Below are 20,489 nucleotides of genomic sequence, written 5' to 3' on the forward strand. Positions count from 1 at the left end.
GCGGCATATTAATTTCTTTAAAAACAATTTAAAAAAAAAAATTGTCGAGAATGGGACGAGAGGTTCGTCACCCTGTAAAGGGACCAAGCGAAATTATTCATGTTCCCAATAAAATATAAAAAAACAGGTTCGACGGTTCTCTTCAAAGTGTGGACAAACTATCAAAATGTAAAGTATACTTAATGGTTGAGAAAAAAAGTCACAGGCCGGTTCACTCTTCCTACGTGAGAAGTAACTGTGAGTAAGGTAGGTACGTCCTATTCTCAACCGGCATAAAACTATCTGATAAAAACACGCGCCGTGTCTGGCACTGCGCCACTCACTCAGAATGGGTTTATATAAATGGAGTTGGTTTTATAGATTGTAATCAAATCCCTCTGCCAGGCATATTTTATTTGCCTTTTAGTGGTACTTGGTAATCGCTAGCAGGAATGCTGTAATAGTCAATTGTCCTATGTGCACACGCAGAAGCTGCACGCTCAGCTAGCTCGTTGCCACCAGTGCCATTATGGCTAGGGACCCAGCAGAATTCTATCTGTACTTTTACCAGTGCTTGTGTTAGTGCATTACAAAGTTGCACAAGCAGAGTGTGGTTCCAAGAAGTTGAAGAGTTGAGTGCTTTGAGTGAGTTCAGAGAGTCAGAGAAAATGACACATTCCATATCGATGTTTGACAATGTGGTCAACTGCAGTTATCAGACCATAAACATCGGCAAAGAAAAATGAGGACTTTTCGTGTAGCCTTTTTACAGATTTGCAGCCCTCGCCGATAGCGGCACAGTCAACCTAGTCTGTGGTTTTTGATACGTCGGTAAAGAAGTGGTTGCCGTTGTAGGAGGCACAAAGCTCTAGGAATTCTTGCCGGAAAACACTAGGGTCAATAGTATCTTTTTTGAGCTTGGTCAAAGAAAAATTACGAGTATCGGCAACTTTCCAGGGTGCAGTTCTTTCTTGAATTTTAAGCACAGGAGAACGAGCGTCAAAATTGTATTGTTCTGTAGCGATTCTTACTCGCAGTGCAAGATGATTTTGGATGAAATAAGCGCTCATAGAGTGTGTTTTTAATTATTTTATAAGCCGGATTTCGCGGACATGAACGAAGTTCTAGAAAGTACTGAGCAGCGAGAAAAAATCTACGCCCCTCGAGTGAGCACTGGTGCGATTCAGCATACAGGGAAAGTACCGGCGACGTACGAAATGCCTCCGTTGCCAAACGAATCCCGTGGTGGTGAACGGGATCAAGCATTTTGAGGGTGGATGGTTTTGCAGATACGTAAACAAGACTTCCATATTCCAGGGTAGAGCGCACTACAGCCCTGTAAGTCCGTAAAAGACATACCCTTTCCGCTCCCGAGGAGCGATGTGAAATAACTTTTAAAAGTTTTTGTTTCTGCTGGCATTTCAGCTTCAATGCGTTGATATGGGGGCCGAAAGTGAGCTTGCTGTGAGACGTCACACCGACGAACCTGTGTTCCGGTGTGACGGGAATCGGTGTGCCATTTATGGGAAGTGGTGGTTTGGGAAATATTTCCCTTCTCCGGAAGAAGCCAGCAGAAAACTTGAAACCATTTTCATCAGCCCATTTACTAATTTTATTAATGGTTACTTGAATTTTGCGCTCGCAGATAGCTGAATTACAAGACGAAAAGCAAACCTGCACGTCGCCAACATAAAGCGAGTAGAAGACAGAAGGCGATATCGCTCGAGACTGGGAGTTGATTTCAATAAGAAAAAAGGTAACGTTCAGGACACATCCTTGTGAGACATAATTCTCCTGTATGAAAGATGACGTAAGGGTTGTTCCCAATCGCGCGTAAAGGCCTCAATTCCACAGAAAATCTTCGATGCAATTAAACATATTGCCACCGAGTATCATCTTCATAAGGTCCTGGAGGATACCATACCACTAAGTGGTATCGTAAGCCTTTTCAAGGTCAATAAATACTGAAAGGCAAAACTGCTTGTTTATAAAGGCCTCTGGGTGGCCATTTCCAATCGTACGAGGTAATCAGCAGTGGACCTGGCAGCACGAAAGCCCCACTGTAAATTGCTTAAAAGGGAGTTTTGTTCCAGAATGAAGATAAGAGAATTGTTAACCAGCCGCTCGAATGTCTTACCCAGGCAGCTAGTCAGGGCTATAGGCCTGCTGCTTAAGGGTTTACTTCTGTCCTTTCCCGGTTTGAAGATAGGGATGACTCTAGCCCTTCTTGCACACACCCGGCAGCTTCTCCTCTTCCCCCATTCTACTGAAAAACTGGAGGAGAATGACAAGGAATACTTTAGGTAGATGGGAAATCATAGTGTAATGAATGCCATCAACCCCAGCGGATGTGGCTATTGGTATGGCAATGATTCGACACAGCTCAATGAGAGTAAAAGGCCGGTGATATTCTTCGGCAGAGCTATCAGATCGGCGGATTGGGACCTTCTCAGATTTGGTTTTAAAGCGTAAAAAAAGTTTTGCGTATGATTTCCAGAGCCGGAGAACTGCACGAAATGTCTACCCAGTGCATCGGCCTGCTCCTGCGGAGATGAGAACGCCTCTCCATCGTCGGCTGACAGCAGGGTGATTGAAAAGTGCGAGTATTCACCATCCATTCGCCTTACCCTGTCCTACACAACCTTGGCTGAAGCAAACCTTTTTGTTTGCTCCAACCAAGTTTGCTCTAAAACGTTTCTATTGAGAAGAACAGCAGGGGAGAATAGTTGGGGGCTCTATGGGGATGAGACCGATAGGGATGTGGTCAATGCCACGTGGGTTGTTAAGGATCTGGGCGAATCGTCTTACTCCATCGGTTCCGCTCCCTTAGAGCCAGGGGCGGTGCGAGAGTCACGCCGCTCCCTAGAACAAGAGCCCTTCTCAAGTAAGTTGAAGCGAGAGCTTCGTTCCTTCTCCCTTGGGGAGGGCCCAGGAGAGACAGTGGGCATGGCTGCCGCCGTCCCACTCTGTAAGGGGGCAGCGTGCGTGCTCCCTCGGGGTGTTTGAGGGGGCTGCTGCCTGTGTTCTGGGGTTGGGGCATTGGGGACTCCGCCCGAATCTCTGGGGAGACCTTGGTGGCCCTCGACTCCAAGCATAGTGCAGGGCCGCTGCGCACCACTTTCGCGTAGCCTCCCTTCGACATGAACAACAACCTTTTTTTAGCCTCTGGGTACGACATATTTTCCTTGGCTTTCAGTGAAAAAAAAAATATTTTTCTTGTTGCCACAGAGGACAGGTGTGGGAGTAGGCTGGGTGAGGTCCACCGCAGGTACGGCAGCGGGCCACCCCGTCGCAGATGGCAGCGACGTGATCCTGCCCTCCGCACTTAGCACAAGACTCATTTCCTTTGCAATTCCGTGATCCCTGGCCAAATTGTTGGCAGCGGAAACATTGTTGCGGGTTGGGGATTTAGGAACGAATGCGTCAGTTCAGGTTGTCTGCTTTAACTGTTGCGGGGAGTGCATGTTTCTCAAAGGTGAGGATAATGTGCCTTAATGTGGTTTCTCTGTCATCTTTAAGGAACACAATGCGTTTTACAGCGACAACACCAGCGTCTTTAAGTTCTTCAATGAGTTCTTCTTCACTCATTTCTGGAATGTTGTCCTCGGAGAGAACTCCACAGATGGTGTTGAGTGCACGCTGAGGACTCACCGACACTGCCACATCGACGATGTTTTATGACCTTGCGTAATGCTTCGCTCTAAAGTCTTGTACTCCATAGCACGCTGGAGACCTCCTCACTGAGAAGGTCTCCAGAGTGAAGTTTCTTGGCCTTACAAGAGAACCCGATAAGATGTTCCAGGACCTTCGATACAACGAAAGGAGATATCTTTGCAATGGGTTTTCGTTCATCTAAAAATGAACAACAAAGAACTTGCTAATGTTTTCACCAGGAGGGCCTTTTTCTATGGGTTTTGTGCTCAAGGCAGCGCCTTTTCCAGGGCTGCCGTGAGCTGAGATTAGGAGGAGGAGGAGGGGCAGCCATAAGAGGCTGAAAGTGTTCCGAACATGTGGTGTGCCGCCCACCACGGAGCGCAACGAGGGAATACGTAACGGACCACAACAAAAAGGGCTTTGCTGGAGATATTACGCTATTAGCCCTGCCCAGGTACTATATCCAAGTGTGGTTATGGACAAGGGGTCGGTCGCCACCCAAGGTTAGTCCTTGCCGTCTAAGGAGTCGAAAAAGGAACAAAGAGAAATGAGAAGAATGATAAGAAGGAGAAGACAACGGTGAAAGAAGGGAGGGGATAGTAGAAGAAGACGCGACTGACTGAATCAACCTGGTCGGACCAAGCCAGGACACCCGTCTACGGGAAGTGGGGGCCGAAGTGGTGTATTGACTCACCGGGAGGCCCCGAGGAGTCCAAACCTAGCCCGGGCCTGGCTCAACCACCAGGAGGATTTTTTCCCCGGACACGGGAAAGCCTCCCACAGCCTTACGTGGGCGGACGAACCCGCATGGCTCGGGCTTCGTGGTGACGCCACTCACGAAACACCTGCTTTCGCAGGTGCCCCCTGCGGGCCATTTTTTTTTTCTTTTTGTAACGAAGATAAGGTATATTTATATGTAAATTCTGCATGAACGTAATGTGTTTTCTCAATATTGTCACGAATTAAGGCGATGAAAGGATGAACAATGAACTAAAAATAAAGGATTAATCGGCGAACTTTCCAAAACAAAATAAAGAACGAGCGTCGAGGCAGCATAAAAGCGTGCGTCGATTTGGCAGCCTAACAGCAAGCGCGAGCGAGACTGACTCGACAAGGTCCAGCGAAGCTTTTTATCTTGCGTGCATGACGTGCTGTCTCAAAAATTTGGCAAAGAAGCATTGAGCGTCGAGCCCTCGGGGCGAGAATGAATGGGCGCTTTCGAAAACAAGAAACTCAGACGAAATGGAAAAAGTTACGCCCCGATTAAGAATGAAAGCGAGTCCTCTAGAAATTCTGACCGAGCGTTCCTTGTCCGGCCCCTGCGCGCGGCATTATTCCACCCTTTCAAAGCACATCGTCGGGATGCAACGCGAAAGGAAAACAAAAATGGCCAAAATATTTACGGTGAGACGAAATTAACATGCAGTGTCATAATCCCAACAAGCGTAGAAAGGTTTGAGTCAAACTACGTGGACCACTTCGGGTCCCGGCTGGCAGCGTCTTGTTGGTTGGCTTCCACCGGCGAGTACCTCGTAGTTACAGTCTCCAAGCGGCGAATTACCTAGTAGGGTCCTAAGTAGCGTTTTAACACTTTCCCGCTGTGGCCGAGGAGGTCAATGGGCGTCCACACCACACCCTGTCTTCGGGCTGGAACTTCACGTCGCTGCGGCGAAGGTTGCACCGGCCAGCGTCGACACGTTGTTGGTACTTTATCCGAAAGCGGGCTAGAGGAAGTACCTCTACCGCCCGTTTTGTGACCAGCTGGGCGTCGTCGGTTCCGTCGTCCATCATGTCGTGGGGCAGCATGGCGTCGAGCATCGTCACCACCTTTCTGCCATGCACCAGCTTAAACGGCGTAGTCCCAGTGGTTTCTTGAACCACCGTGTTGTACGCAAACGTGACGTTGGGCAACACTTCATCTCACGTCTTTTTTCTTCACGTCCACGTACATCTATATCCTGAAGGCGATGGCTATGTTTAGTCGCTCCGTCAGCCCGTTGGTCTGCGGGTGGTATTCCGTGGTTCTGCGGTTGCCGGTGCGGCTCAGGCGGAGTATTCCTTTTGTCAGTTGCGCCGTGAACCATTAGCCTCGGTCCGTAATCAGGACTTTGGGGAGCGTCGTGTCGGAGGACGATAGAGTCAAGTAAGAACTTGGCTACTTCCACGGCGGTTGCCGAGGGGAGTGCTTTTTGTCTCGGCGTCAAGGGTGAGATAATGAGTTGCTACAATTAACCAAAGGCTTCCCCTCGTCGACGGTGCGAAATGTCCCTGTAGATCCATTCCATTGTGTTAGAACGGTGCAGTCGGGGGCGCGATCGGCTGCAGGAGGACTGCCGGCTTTGCCGGCGGTTTCTTTGGTCGCTTGCACTTATGGCACGATCGTGTGTCGACGTGCACCGTCTTCGGGAGCTTGGGCCAGTTGAGCTTCTCTCGGATCTTTGCGAGAGTCCTGCTGTAGCCAAGGCGACCCAATGTCCGGTCGTCGTTGTAGGCTTGGAAGATCTCTTCTCGGTGACCAGTAGAAATTATCACGAGCCAAGTCGAGTGGCTGTCCCCAAAGTTCGTTTTGTAGAGAATACCTCTCCGCACGGTGAATCTTGGCAGTTCACGTGAGAAGGCTCGGGGAATCGTACTCCCTCGTCCCTCCAAGTGGTTGATCAGTGCTCGCAGCTCAGCATCGTCCCGCTGGAGCGGTGCCATACAGTTAACGATCACTGCGCAAAGAAAATGATCGCCGTCGTTGTCTGTGGCACAGCTACACACAACGACGGAAGCTCTGGACAGGCAGTTGGTGTTGGTGTGTTTTCTGCCGGACTTGAAGACAACGGTCAAGTCTTACTCCTGCAGTCATAGGCTCCACCGAGCGAAGCGACCCGATGGGTCGTTCAGGCACGCTAGTCAGCATAGCGAGTGGTGCTAGGTGACCACCCGAATAGGGCTTCCGCATAAACATAAGCGGAATTTCGTGATGACCCAGAGGACGGCAACGCATTTCTTCTCGGTCGTCAAGTAATGTCGTTCCGCGTGCGACGGCATCCGACTAGCGTTGGGGATTAGGCGCTCTGTCCCCTCCTGTTGTTGGACTACTACTGCGCGGAGTCCTGTATTGCTGGCGCCCGTGTGAAGTTCTGTTTCGGCTGACTGGTCGAAGTGGCCAAGAATGGGTGGCGAATGGAGCTGTCGCTTCAGCTCGACGAATACCTGTTGTTCTTGTCGGTGGGCGGTGGAAATGCCGCTACGGCGCGATTCTTCTCAGGGTCAGGACGAACAAGTTCATTGCTCACAACGTGACTTAAGAACTTCAGTTCGCCACAGGCGAACCGGCACTTCGTTGGTTCGAGGGTGAGTCCGGCGGTCCTGATTGCCTGAAGAACGGCCCAAAGGCGTCGCGAATATTTGTCGAAGTTGGCCGAGAATACCACGACGTCGTCAAGTTAAACGAGAAACCTCTGCCATTTGGGGCCTCCCAGTACGGCGTCCATGGCATGCTAAAAAGTTGCTGTCGCCGTGCAGAATCCGTATGCATCACATTGTACTCGTACAGTTCATTCGGCGTGACGAAAGCAATCTTCTCTTGGTCCCTTTCCTCGAAATCAATCTGCGAGTAGCCACTGTTCAGGTCCATCGACGAGAGGTATCGGGACTGCTGCTGCCAGCCCAGCGTGTCGTCGATGGGGGGAACGTATACACGTCTTCCTTTGTAACCGCTTTGAGGCGGCGGTAGTCTAGGCAGAATCGAAGCGTTCCGTCCTTCTCCTTCAGCAGTACGACTAGAGAGGCCCACGGGCTGCTTAAAGGCTGAATGATGCCGTGGTTGAGAATCTCTAGCACTTGTTCATGAATAGCCTCTCTATCCTTTGGGGAAAAGAGGTACGGCGGCCGATTAACATGGACCACATCGTCATTGGTAACAATGAAACGTTTCGCAGCTGTTTTTTGGCGCACTTTCTACACCGTCGAAAAGCAGTCAGAGTTCGGCAAGGAGGTCTCTGGGCTGTCTTCGTTTTGTGGCACTGAATTGGGGTTAACGTCGAGCTGCGTTGACAGTGTACTGGACGGCTGACATGGCGAGAACCCGGCGGAGATCGCGGCGATTTCAGCGTCGTACCAGAGCTCTTCGACGGGTCCTACTCCGGCATGTTTTCTGAAGTGCTTGACCTCTGTCCGAAGTTCGTAGCGAGGACCACAGTGCATCCATCCTGCAGCACTGTTACGTCCCTCGCGACGCCTACTACTCTTCCGAGGAGCAGGGGACATGGGCTTCCAGAAGAGCTCAATCCCAGGCGACTGCATCGGTCACGACGGGCATAAGAACGCTCGACCCCAGCGGCAGGTTTACGTGGTCCACAATGACTCGGACGGCGGCTGGCGTCGTTTAGGATCCCTCCGGAGTAAGAACGGGCTTTCGTAGCGTCAACCTGTTTGCTGCAAGGTCGATCACGGCATAGTACTCACACAGGAAGTCCATGCCAAAGATGACGTCTCTCGAACAGTCCTTGAGGACGAAGAATTTCACAAGACAGGTCTCCCCGTGGTTATCCACGTCCGCAGTGCATGAGGATAAACCACGGGGATGGACACCTCATCACACCCCACTGGTGTGATGAGATTTCCATCGGCGGTTGGTAATTTTAGGCGATCCCATGGCGTAATTACCTTCCGAAGGCGGCGAGAGAGCTTCCCATTCAAAACGAAATATTTGCTCAGGTGTCGACGAGTGCCTTCGCGTCTTGGTCGACGATAGTAACGTCTAGGATATTCGACAACGTCGCAGACTCGTCGTTCCGGTGCGTCTCGTCGCTAGTGTGAGAGCCCCTCGACCGTTGTGGAGGATATTGGCATTGTTTGTCCTCGGCAATACCAACTGCCGGTATTGCCGCACTTAGTTTGCCCGGTGGGACATGGGAGACAGTCTTTCTCGGCGGGACCTGTGGGCAGGCAATGCAGGACGTCGGGGTGAAGGCGAGCGGCCTACTCGCGGTGTAGCGGGCGCAGGAGACGGTTGACGGTGGAGGTACTCGTCGATGTCTCGTGCTCGCGGGTCGTTCGGGTGGAATCCGCGCAGCGCACGTTGTCGGTAGGGGCATCGGCGGTACACATGGTCGGCTTCCCAGCGGTGGTAACACCACGGACGTCGGCCGGCCGTACTCCAGACGTCCCTCTTCCTTAGCGAAAGTTGCTTCGGGCGGACGTTCTGCGGTGCGGGGGGCACGCGTCGCGGTGGCGCAGTATACTGGCGAGCATGGAGCGGCGGTCGTCAGGCAACTGCGCCTTAGATCATTTCCGCTTTCTCAGGAGGTGTAACGTCGGTGGAAGCCTCAAATTGATAAGTATGATGACCCTCATCTTGGGCGAACTGGGCAATAGAAATCGAGGCGGGGCAAGGAGCAGCAGGTAGAATGTTCTCGTGCTGTTCCCTGACGATGTGGCGAACAATTTTCCATAGGTTGTCAGCGCTGATGCTGCCATGGTCGAATCGGGGAATTCCAGAGTCGATGCAACAGGAGTGCTGGCGAGTCAGTTGTAGTGGTTCTCACGTGCCGGCAGTGCGTGCTCGATATTCGTTGCTTCGGCAACGAATTCGTCGACAGTGGCTGGTGGGTTGCGAACAGGGCCGCCGAAGATGTCGTTCTTCACGCCTCTCATCAGAACGCACAGCCTTGTCTCCTAGGTGGCCTGAGGATCGTCGCGGCTGCTAAGGCGAAGGACGTCTTCAACAAAGCTGGTGACCATTTCGTTGAGGCCTTGAGTCCTTACTTGCAGGAGGTCTTCCGCTCGCTGTCGTCATTGCTTCTTCGTGAAAGTCCTCTTGAGTTTGGCGTCGGAAGTATCCGATGATGGAAGAGAAGCCTCATGGTTCTCAAACTAGTGCCTCCCAGTTCCCTCTACGAAAAAGTAGGGTTTTTTGAGGCACTGTTCAGCTGTCCATCCGTTGTGGGGTGCCAAGCTTTCGTAGTGCTGAACCCAGTCGTCGGTTTGCGGGGCGACGGCCAGGTAAACGACAGGGATCCAATTGCGGGAGTCTGCGACGTGTCGTTTCTCATCGTCAGCTTCGTCTACTTGGGGGGGGGGGGGGGGGGTGACTACTTCGGCAGTAGAAAAAATTCGGGCGGCAAACCTTGAGCAAGGCGACTTCCACGCGTCTCAGTCGTTTCCACGAACGGTGTCCTTCAGCCTTGGACTGGGCTTGGGCAGCGAGGCCTCGGAGGGGTACGTTTCAGGGATTGCGTTACCCCGCACATCTACCAGAAATGCCACGAATCAAGGCGACAGAAGTATAAACAGTGAACTGAAGATAGAGGTTTAATAGACGAATTCGTGCCAAACAAAATAAAGAACGAGCGTTGAGGCAACAGAAAAGGGTACGGCTATTTGGAGGCGTAACAGCGAGCGAGAGCAAGACTGACTCGACGAGGTCCCGCGCAGCTTCTTATCTAGTGAGCGTGACTATCTCGAAAATTTGGCAAAAAAGCTTCGAGCGTCGCGCGCTCGGGGTGAGAATGAGGAGGCACTTGCTAGAACAAGACACTAAGACGTAATGATGAAAGTTACGCCCCGAGTAAGAATAAACGGTAGTCTTCTGGTATTCCGTGATCGAGCGTTGCTTGCTCGGCCCTGCGCGCGGCAATATGGCGCTTATATATGCTCTAACTTAACTCCGTTACATCACGCCGCGGTGTTGCCGCTTCGTACGCACTTCCGGCCTGGGTGTGAGGGCGGGTGTCAGCGTACGGGAAGGGCATTCCTTTGTTGTTTTGAAAGAAAACACTGCGAAAGCTGCCTTCTCTTCGAAACGCCGCGACTGGGGCTGTGCCAAAACAGCCGGGAATTGTGTGAAGATACATGTGTCAGGCATTTTTTTGCCCGCTCGGATCTTCCAAGATTGTGGATAGGTGCCGTGAAAATGGTAAGCCAGACACCGCCGGAACAAGATTGCTTGTACGGGAAGCCTTTCAGGTTAAATTGACGAATACTTACGGTCGTCAGATTTTTTTTTTTTTTTTTTACAACATGGACGCGGGGAGACCTTCAAGTTGTCCGGACCACCCGAGGACCAAGTTCAGAGTGTCTTAACGTTCAAACGGCAGTTGGATCGTTCAAACTGTCGACTGCTCGTTTAAACGACAGTGGCGAGAAGCCCAAGCATTGCGATAAGAACAAAGTGTACGCTTAAAAAACATTTTAATTTGACGGTTGTTTGGGGTAATTAGGCTAGGCGTAAATAGGAGATACAAGCAGATGTTGATAAGTGCTACCAGTAGTCGTCACCGACCTGTTATGCCTGATTCACTTGGTCCGATTCTGCTTGCAATTTTCACTATCGACATCGTGCATCCCAGCTACTGTCCACGCTTTTGCAGCCAAAGCGGCGTCGCTAATAAAATAAAATTACAGGCACATTCATTTGATCAAACGCAATCAGATGCGGTACCAACTGTAGGAACGCCGTTAGTGAAAACAATTATTAAAGTAAATTGTATGATGATAAACTTGTCGTAAAATGCCGTGCACACATTGAAATACGTCGTCTAGGACGACCTCAAGGGCAACCTCTAAGGACGACATTCAGGACGTCCTAAAGGTCAAGGAGGATTTCTAGGACGACCCGAAAATGAAGACGTCTAGGACGACGTCGAGGATGACATCCTAGAAACGTCGACAAGGACGACGCCTAGGGCGACCTTCAGGATAACTTCTAGGGCGATCTCAAGGACGATCTTGAGGATGACGTTGAGGACGGCGTCAACCCTACCAAAAACTCAGATAACTTCATTCTCTGGATCATGAAACGGGAATTATATTTTGGGTAAGCTGAAATCCACATTGCTGACAAAGCAATAGTGTCTGAAAACTTGTAATCCGGGTAGAATTGAAATAAATTTCTAGTTCCATAATGGAGGAAACGAAAAATTACACTGGGTTTTTCAGTAGGTACAGACGTCAGGTCACGTCCGCTTCAGCTATGTGGGTTTAAGCGCTTACGCGACCGGCGCATACGTGCTTACGTGACCTTAGCTTGCGCGACCGGCGCTTATGCTACCGGGGTTTCCGCGACCGAAGCTTATCAGCTTGCGCGGCTGGCGCTTCAGTAAAGGGCGCTAGAGCCACGGGCGCTTAAGCGACCGGCGTTTCAGTCACATTCACTTCAGAGCCGCTTATACCGAGAGTTTTGCCAATGTGCGGGGCTTGTTGCCCGCTAGAAACAGCAAATTTCGCGTTAACACAAAATGGCGTTACTCCTTTTTTTTCTTTACTTCTGAGAAATCGCATTCAATTCCTCTAAGTCAGAACCACCAAATGGCGGAAAGAAGTAGTCCTCGCCCGGGTTGTCAGACTGGGCTGCTTTCGTTGCCAGACTGACAAAATCTTCTTAAGAAGACCAAACTCTCTCAGTATAAACGGTTTTAATACGCTTCAGCCACCATCGCTTCAGCCACGAGCACTTCAGCCATGGGCGTTTCGTGAGATTGATTACGCGACCTTAAGCGTGTTTGGGACTTTAAAGACCGGTTCTTACATGCAGCGAAGCGCTGATGTAGCGCTGCCCAAGTGTCGTCAGCCACTTATCATCCGCCATGAGCAACAGTTCTGACGGTGCGATACAAAGCTGCTGAACGCTCTCGTCAGCGCGCGCTTAGAATGGTATCAGCATTATGTTTGTAGCGCTCCGCTCTTTGTGTGGATCGGTGGCCATGCGGGCTAGCACACACCAGCTCGGAGCACTTCGAGCGAAAGCTCACGCTGCTGATCGCAGGGATCCTGGATTAAATCCCCACCCCTGCTTGTTTAGATCTGGATGAGCATCTTACCGGTGTGCGGTCGTGTATCACTACTGCGTTGTGCAGGTTAAAATAGGGTGCCTTCATGCGCGCTTTGCTTAGGGTGGAGACATCTGGCCATTTTGTCTCACACTTTTATTTCTATTTTTTGTTCAGAAGCGCGCGAAAGAACGTGTCCCTGCACGCGCTCGTGGCGCTGACTGTGCTACGGCGACATTTTGTTTTCGTCGATTTCTTTGTATTTTGCCCGTGAGCGCGTGCTGTCGGCATGTGGTACTACAAAGGGTGGCATCACCCTAAACAGAAGGACATTGAGGCACCCTAGGTTAAAAGCCCCAGCCTAGGGTGGCTTCATGTGCGCTTTGCTTAGGGTGGTGGCATCTCGCCATTTTGTCCCACACGTTTATTTTTGTTTTTTGTTCAGAAGCGCGTGAAAGAGCGTGGCCCTGCACGTGTTTGTGGCGTTGACTGTATTATAGCGACATTTTGTTTTCGTTGATTTCTTTGTATTTTCCCCGTGAGCGCGTGCTGTCGGCATCGGGTACTACAAAGGGTGGCATCACCCTAAACAGAAGGACATTGAGGCACCCTATCCCAGCCTAGCAGTTGTACTGCACTCGCTAATTTGCTCATCTGCAGCAAGTGACTCGTCGCAACTTTAAAATGGCTGACCAACTACACGCTGTCTAAATATCCATACAACCCCAATTTTAACAGGCCTTTAAGCTACCGCTCTAATAGCGAGCAGAATCGTATCATGTGAATCAGGCGTTATAGTTCATTCTGTGGCGTTCAAGCGGAATGAATCACCGCAAGTCATGTTATTTACGCGAAGTTCTGTCCTTAAAAAGCCTGGTGAATTCAATTCAGGCCACTAATGTGGTCAGACATCTTTAGGAAGACGTAGATTCAACTGTTCATACGCGAAAATGAGAACGGTGTAGCATCGTCAGCGCTCGGATTTGAAACGAAGCGGGGTATAGCGCGAAAATTATACAGTGTGCGTTGGTGCACTGGGTATGTTGTAGAACGTCACGGACAGTGCCAGAGCGCAGACTATTTCTTCTTGTTATAAACATGTTTTAAGTCTCGTCTTTAGCCGAATGACAAAGCATAAAATTGCTGCGATCTGTAGATTACATCTCCCAGATGATGTGCCGCAGAGTATAGGCGAAGAGAAATTTTAAGAGTCTGGAGCGCGGTAGAAGAAAACGGGTGTCTGAATGGCGCCTCCTTGCCATGGAGCAATCGTGCACACATGCGCACATTTTCAATACCACGCCTCGGGCGACCGAACCTAATCTGACAAAATTGGCGACGACTTGCTTCGGTGGAGCCCTCTTATGGTTCCTATTTCTGATCTCATGTCAAAGGTTATTAGTACCGAGCGACAAGTTCAATGATCCGTAAAAGCAAAAGGCCCGTGGAAGCCTAGTCATCACATTCCTAAATCTACATCCTAAGACTTGAGAGTTTAGCTTTGCTCTTATTTCCATTTGATATGAGCAGAAATAATCATGCTCCAGACCTCATAGCTGGCGTTAGGCCCATCGGGGATTTCTTCAGACATATTCTGTTCTTCCACCGTGGTGCAGTGCGTGTGTTTGAAAAGTTTTGATGCAGCGAAAATGAAAGAGAGCAATACATACTCAAAAAAGAGGGGCCTGGCGACGGTCTCACCAAAGACGTGACTCCTGTAGAACAGCGTATAGAGGTACGGCAGGAGGGAGTAGCGCATCCGTAGACTGGTACGAGCTGCCTCAATAACCAGAGGCCCCATGCTGTAAGGATCCTGGTCCTGTCATAGCAGATTTCATAATATGAACCAGTTGTTTTGTAAAACAATTCAGCAAACATTCACTGAAATATGGGGGTATTAACTGGGCGACATACTTGAGTGCGGGTTTACTGCGCATGCTCAGAACGGTTTCACACTTTTAAGATCGTAAAACCAGCAATCCTGACAGTGTAAAATGTACGTTGCAAACATACTGTAGAAGCTTGTCGTCAGCTCGCGCTCATGCAGCCGTGGAGTCAGCTATGGCCGCCAGTGAATACTCCCTGGCCTAGAGTCTACACTCTTAGAAATAGGAGGTGTACAGGGGTACACCCTTTGTCCGACATGTAACACCCCAAAACTACATTTGGACATTTAGTTTACTGACGTCGAGCTGGCGATGCTAACGTTTACGAGCGGCTTGATAGCTGTTAGATATAACGCACTAAATAGCTATTGAGCGTACAAAGACTACAAAACATAAACATTAAGATTCTTCAGCAGGGCCAGAAAAACCTTGATTGTTTCACTATAGCCTTTAATACGTACTTTAGCTATTTTAATAAGTTGTATTGGTCGACTTTCAAGCCGCTCTTGAAAGTTGTTATCGTCGGTTCGACGTCTGTGGACTGAACGTCGAATTGTTGTTTTGGGGTGTCACATATGGGACAAGGAGTGTGCCCCTGTATACCATTTTTTTCTTAAATTGTATAGGGCGCTTTGTGAAACTGCCGAATATACTAAAGGGCGGTTTCGCGAACGGCCTTTTCACTTCTGTTAAGCCACGCACCCCCATGTTGATGAGCAGCGCCTGCCACGTTCCGTATTAGACGGCATCTAGCAAGTTACTTACTGGCGTTGGGTTTTGGCGTTGCTGAAACTCACGAGCATGGAAAGTGGCCCCCTTGACGACAGAACCCAGTAAGTGCGACCGGGGAGTATTTGGGACGCATAAACTCATGCTTATAGAGCATTTGTTTTCTCCCAGAGTCACCCTGGCGGTATCTACTGTGGCCATTTGGGCAGTCCGACGGGTCGATATCGTAATAGCCGGCACCGGCCTGAATTTGCATAAATACCGCTATGCATAAAAACAGATTGTCAGCCGATGCTCTTTATGTTCCTGACAACTCTAGCTGGCGCAGCCTATCTTAGCAAGAAAAAACTCGATTGCGCTAGGAAGCACTGTTCCAGCGCATAAAGCGACACTGGTTAAAATTTCATCAACATTGCGTCCGGCATTGATTGCGCATAGACTATTCGCGTCTCGTAATACCCCCTTATAGTGATGTTAAGAAGACTATCTGTCGACACGCTACCTACCACACAATCGTAATCGTTATGGTTTCTGGAGAACGGGTAGAAAGCCCCGAGGACATGCCATCGAGCGCAGAGTTCCAGAGAGCTGTTGCCGCGGAAGCCGCAGATGTCAGAACCCACCAGTGGCATGCCGTACATGCCGAAGCTCAGCATGTCTGAAACAAAGGAGTGCGAGGAAGCATGTGATGCCGAGGAAAACATCGAGTTGAGTCTTACGAATGTCCAACTACAGGACAAAACTTTGCACTTAACCATCACAGAGGACGTGTAATGAATTTGGTGGTAAAAGGGATGGAATACTTTCGCCACTGACAGCCGTAGACCAAAGCAGGGTTCGGTTAGTTTCGAGCCTCTCGTTATGGCTCCGTAGCCATTAAGGTTGCTGCATCGGCCGATAGAGAAGGCCGAAGGACCAATAAGACTGCAAATAGCGTGAAGGTAATAAGCCGTACACTGAGTTTCTAAGCTTTCAGTGACAACTGGAGAAAATCGGCTGGTAATCAGTTTTACGATTGTGACTATATTGCCGCATTTTGTTCTATGACTTTTTTATGCTCCATTTCACTCCAGGTTGTAACGCAGACGACGTTACGATTTGACGGAGTCAACCAATCAGCGGCAAAAGTGCATCGTCACGGCGCTTGTTGTCCTTATGAATTCCCTATAGCCGGCTAAAACAAATCGTGGAAGGAAAAAAGAACGCGGGACCGCGACGAATTCACAGTGAGTGATTGGTTTAGTCGGTTATAGTAAGTAGACAAAGGGGGATGGGTACCGTGAGGATGCGCTTTTGGTGCCGATTGATTGGCTACATTCTATCGTAGCGTGGGCTGCTGTCGGGACTTGACGTGAAGCAGAGTGTATGTCCAGCCGTCCACCAAACTTTCCTTAAGAGCTCTATAGAAAACTTGGCGAATACACTGCTGTTTATAAATGCGACTTTTTTTTAATCGTCGAAAGTGATGTCATTAGAGAAATATAAGTATGGGTGATTTTTGCGTTCAACCTGGCCATAGGATTGAATGATAAGCAATTATAGGCCAGAAAAAGGACTCAATAGAAAACAAACTGCTGTCTGTTTACGTTGATGCCGTGGAGTAAATGTTTGATTTCAGGGTAACTTGTACAATGTGCCTCATATTATCTGAGAACCAATGCAAGAAAAGATGTGGCTTAGGGTAATAAATTTTCATCAGTCTCTTATTTGTTAAACGTTTATGTATTTTCAAATACAACTATCACGTATACTTTCTAAGCAGGTGTAGAGTGTAAAAACGTGTTATATTTTTCTCTTTTTGTTCTTTTTACAGCGTGCAGTTGTATTGTAAAGTCACTTTTCTATACTTTGTTTTCTCATGCATGATTGGAAGCCCGTCTAAAAAACACCCACTCACTCGCCCACATAGTGTCTGTATGATTCATCAACATGGTTGGTATCCAACTCTCCCACACATACACGCACACACTCACACTCCTACTTAGAGTACTTGAAACTAAACAATTGAGAGAAATCTCTCTGGTTGGGGAATACAATAATTAAAATATGCAACCCACCAATTCCTAATCATGTCGGAGCCCTACGTTTCGAACCGACTCGGTTCTTCGTCAGGGGCGACTGTGGCCGTTGAGGAGCGGCGTTTTTCGATCTTCTTTTTCTTCTCTCAGGGATGTGGCGCATTTCTCGATCTTCTTCTTTCATGAATATGGCAAAGCCTGTTCACATACACTGTTGGTAAAGCCTCAAGGCACCTATTTATGTTGCCTGGCGTCGTTTGAATATGCCAGGACTCGATGAAAAGCCTATGTCGGCTGTTAGTCTCTGCGTCGATAATGCTGGTGTTGTCGAAGTCAATTCGGTGGTCTTTGACTTCGCAGTGCTGAGCGACTGCGCTGCGCTCGTGGTCGAGCTTGCAAACGTCGTTTTTGTGTTGGCGCATTCTTTCATTAAAATTCTTTGTCTCGCCGATGTCTTTAGCCGATGTAAGTGGCTGGACAATCTGCACAAGGACAATCTGCACAGCCACGCCCAACCTCGCAGATGCGCGAGGTTAAGCGTGGCTGCGTAGAGGCTTGTGATTGCCGGTGTCTTTGATCGCGAGCTTGACGACGGGCAACACGTTGTATGAAGGTGCTCGTGTATCCGTTCTTTCTCAGATCAGCACGGACGGTTTTTTCTTCCTTTCTTCTGTCATCATCAGAGGAGCATATAGCCTTCGTCCTAGACAGCAGTGTCCTAACCACCGATGCTTTGTGGCAGGCTGGGTGATAGAATCAAATTGGAGATAACTGTCCAGTCTGCGTGGGCTTCCTATAGACTGAAAACTTCAACTTTTCTTTTTCTTTTCTCACGAGTACGTCCAGAAAAAACAAGGAATTGTCTTTCTCAAGTTCCGCTGTGAATTGGATAGCCGGTTCGATGGAGTTGAGGTGTGAGAGGAATCTGTCCACTTCAGATCTTTGAAGGATGCAGAAGCAGTCGTCCACAAACCGCACAAATATTTTGGGCGCAGTGGCGAATGACTGCAGGACCTCTTCCTCAATGGCTTCCATGCACAGGTTAGCCGTTGTAACGGAGACAGATGCGCCCATGGCGGTTCCGCTGGCCTGTTTAAAACACTCTCCCTTGACGTTCAAGTAGGTGTTGCTAAGGCAGAACTCAAGGAGGCGGCACAGTTCCTCCACACTAAGGGCGGTCCTGTTGTGCAGGTCTTTGTCTTTATCGAGAGCCTTCCTGGCAGCTATAACTGCCAGGGGAACCGGCACACTTGTGAAAAGTGAGATGACGTCAAAAGAGACTAGGCTTTCCTCAGCGTTCACCTTCAATTTCGAGATGCGCTCCACGAAGTCGCTGGAGTTGCTGATCCCTTGTGCAGATTGTCCAGCCACTTACATCGACGAGACAAAGAATTTTAATGAAAGAATACGCCAACACAAAAACGACGTCCGCAAGCTCAACCACGAGCGCAGCACAGTCGCTGAGCAAAGCGAAGTCAAAGACCACCGGATTGACATCGACAACACCAGCATTATCGACGCAGAGACTAACAACCGACATAGGCTTTTCATCGAGTCCTGGCATATTCAAACGACGCCAGGCAACATAAATAGGTGCCTTGGGGCTTTACCAACAGTGTATGTGAACGGGCTTTGCCATATTCAGTGAAAGAAGAAGATCGAGAAATGCGCCACATCCCTGAGAGAAGAAAAAGATCGAAAAACGCCGCTCCTCAACGGCCACAGTCGCTCCTGACGAAGAACCGAGTCGGTTCGAAACGTAGGGCTCCTACATGTTTAGGAATTGGTTGGTTGCCATATTTTAATTACTTAGAGTACTGCTTTTTATGAAGAAAGTTCTTCATAATTTGCGTTCCTTCAGATTGTTCGCTCAGTCATGGGTGTTGTTAATGGTAACTTTGGTATGCTTTGCAAATAAAATACACCGTGTTTTGAAAACACACCGGCTGAAATTATGAGATCACCTTATTCATCGCGCACACCAAACTGAAATTGAATTCTTAATTCCAGTGTTGCTAACTAGACGTACGCGGAAACTCGCAGATGTTTCTTAGGTACGGAGGTAGTCTGAAATCATTAAATATTCCCATTAAAGACCCCACAACCATTTAAGACATCTCAGACATGCCGAGTTGGGACGCAACTCGGTGTGTAGACGCTTCGGTCTACACAGTTAAAGGGAGCTACGCGTTGAGAACGTCGTGGCGCTACTCAGGGACACGCTGAAGCGTGCCTTGAGTAAACGCCGCGACGAGGCTAGACCGAGAAGCGAAATCAACTTGGCAGCTGCCCAACTCTGCCACTGCTGCCGTTTTCAGAAAATCTGTGAACGTTCTTTGTGGCTACGAGAGCAGACAAAAATACAAAATCAACCCAGACTTCTACTTTTTCATGCGTAGAAACACTTGTCTGGATCATTCTGATGAAACTGGAAAGTACAGTCGTTTGGGCATTGCTGTTGCCTTATGATTCATAATGCCTCTTTGCGTGGATGTCTATCTGCTTTCGGTTACGTTGAATTCAAGGCGCTATCGTGAGCTTTCCAGGTTTATCCGTTAAAGCAAGACATATCTATATTTATTCAGAACCAGCGACTTGGTCAGATGGTATGGGGATCTACACATCGTCATTAGGAAAAGAGCTCCACGCGGCTATAGTCGCCTGGTAGCGCGCAGGCTCCAGTGAGGCATACTTAATCCAGCTGCGTTCGCTTGCGCTAGCCTCCTCCTCGTGGCCGCAAACACGGTGAAAGGAGAAAGAAGTGTCAGAGTGGAGGCCAGAAAGGCGGTCGAAATCCCACTCGGGTTTCGCGCATTTCCCGGCGGGGCACTGTAGGATTGGAACTCGGCGCGCGGGCGTGGTGGCGCGCCTTGCAGACTTTAAAACGAGTGAGCGAATGAGGATAATGGTGGTGGTGGTAAAAACTTCATTTGAATCTGTTCAGTATTTTTCAACTACTCAAGTGCTATTTACCAGGAGGTAACTAATAAAGGGCTGATATAGCGTCCATTGTCGCGCGTCGGCTCCGCTCTTTCTGCGCGCCTTTTCTGAGCAGCTGCTTACTTCAGTAGATTAGGGTACATACGTTTAAAAACCACTAACTTTATGGACGGCGCCTCTTAGACGTGCCGCGGTCAGGTTAAGAACATGCGAACTCGGCTAACTGACGTTTCAGCGTAATTTTCACTCGACTGCAAAGTGTAAATCTTTGAGGGTAAATTTAGTTCAAACATTTTCGAATTTTTGTTTGAAAGTTGGAAGTTTTTAAACTTATTTTCTCCAGTTGCAACTGTCAAATATTGCCTAATGTATAAACGCAATAACACTAAAAATTAAAAAAAAAATATATATATTCTTACCAAAAAAAAATATTTTGTGTTAAACAATTGAACGTTTGATAACTGTGGAGGTTTTAATCTAAAAATTTCGAAGGTTAGTAACACTTCGAACCTTTAGATTCCCTT

The 20,489-nt window shown here is 49.0% G+C and overlaps 1 protein-coding gene across 1 annotated transcript in view; it reads right to left on the minus strand.

The window, feature by feature from the left end:
* LOC8039820 (lysosomal alpha-glucosidase-like) overlaps positions 1 to 20,489 on the minus strand; it is a 146,242-nt gene that overhangs the window by 70,023 nt on the left and 55,730 nt on the right. The window contains exons 11-12 of the mRNA XM_040211016.1: positions 15,514 to 15,665; positions 14,063 to 14,211 (exon numbers count right to left, since the gene is read on the minus strand). Coding sequence (XP_040066950.1) covers positions 14,063 to 14,211; positions 15,514 to 15,665 — 301 coding nt within the window. The remainder of the gene's footprint in view (positions 1 to 14,062; positions 14,212 to 15,513; positions 15,666 to 20,489) is intronic.

This window comes from Ixodes scapularis, unplaced genomic scaffold, assembly GCF_016920785.2.
Source record: "Ixodes scapularis isolate PalLabHiFi unplaced genomic scaffold, ASM1692078v2 PGA_scaffold7__128_contigs__length_106722199, whole genome shotgun sequence".
Lineage (NCBI taxonomy): Eukaryota > Metazoa > Arthropoda > Arachnida > Ixodida > Ixodidae > Ixodes > Ixodes scapularis.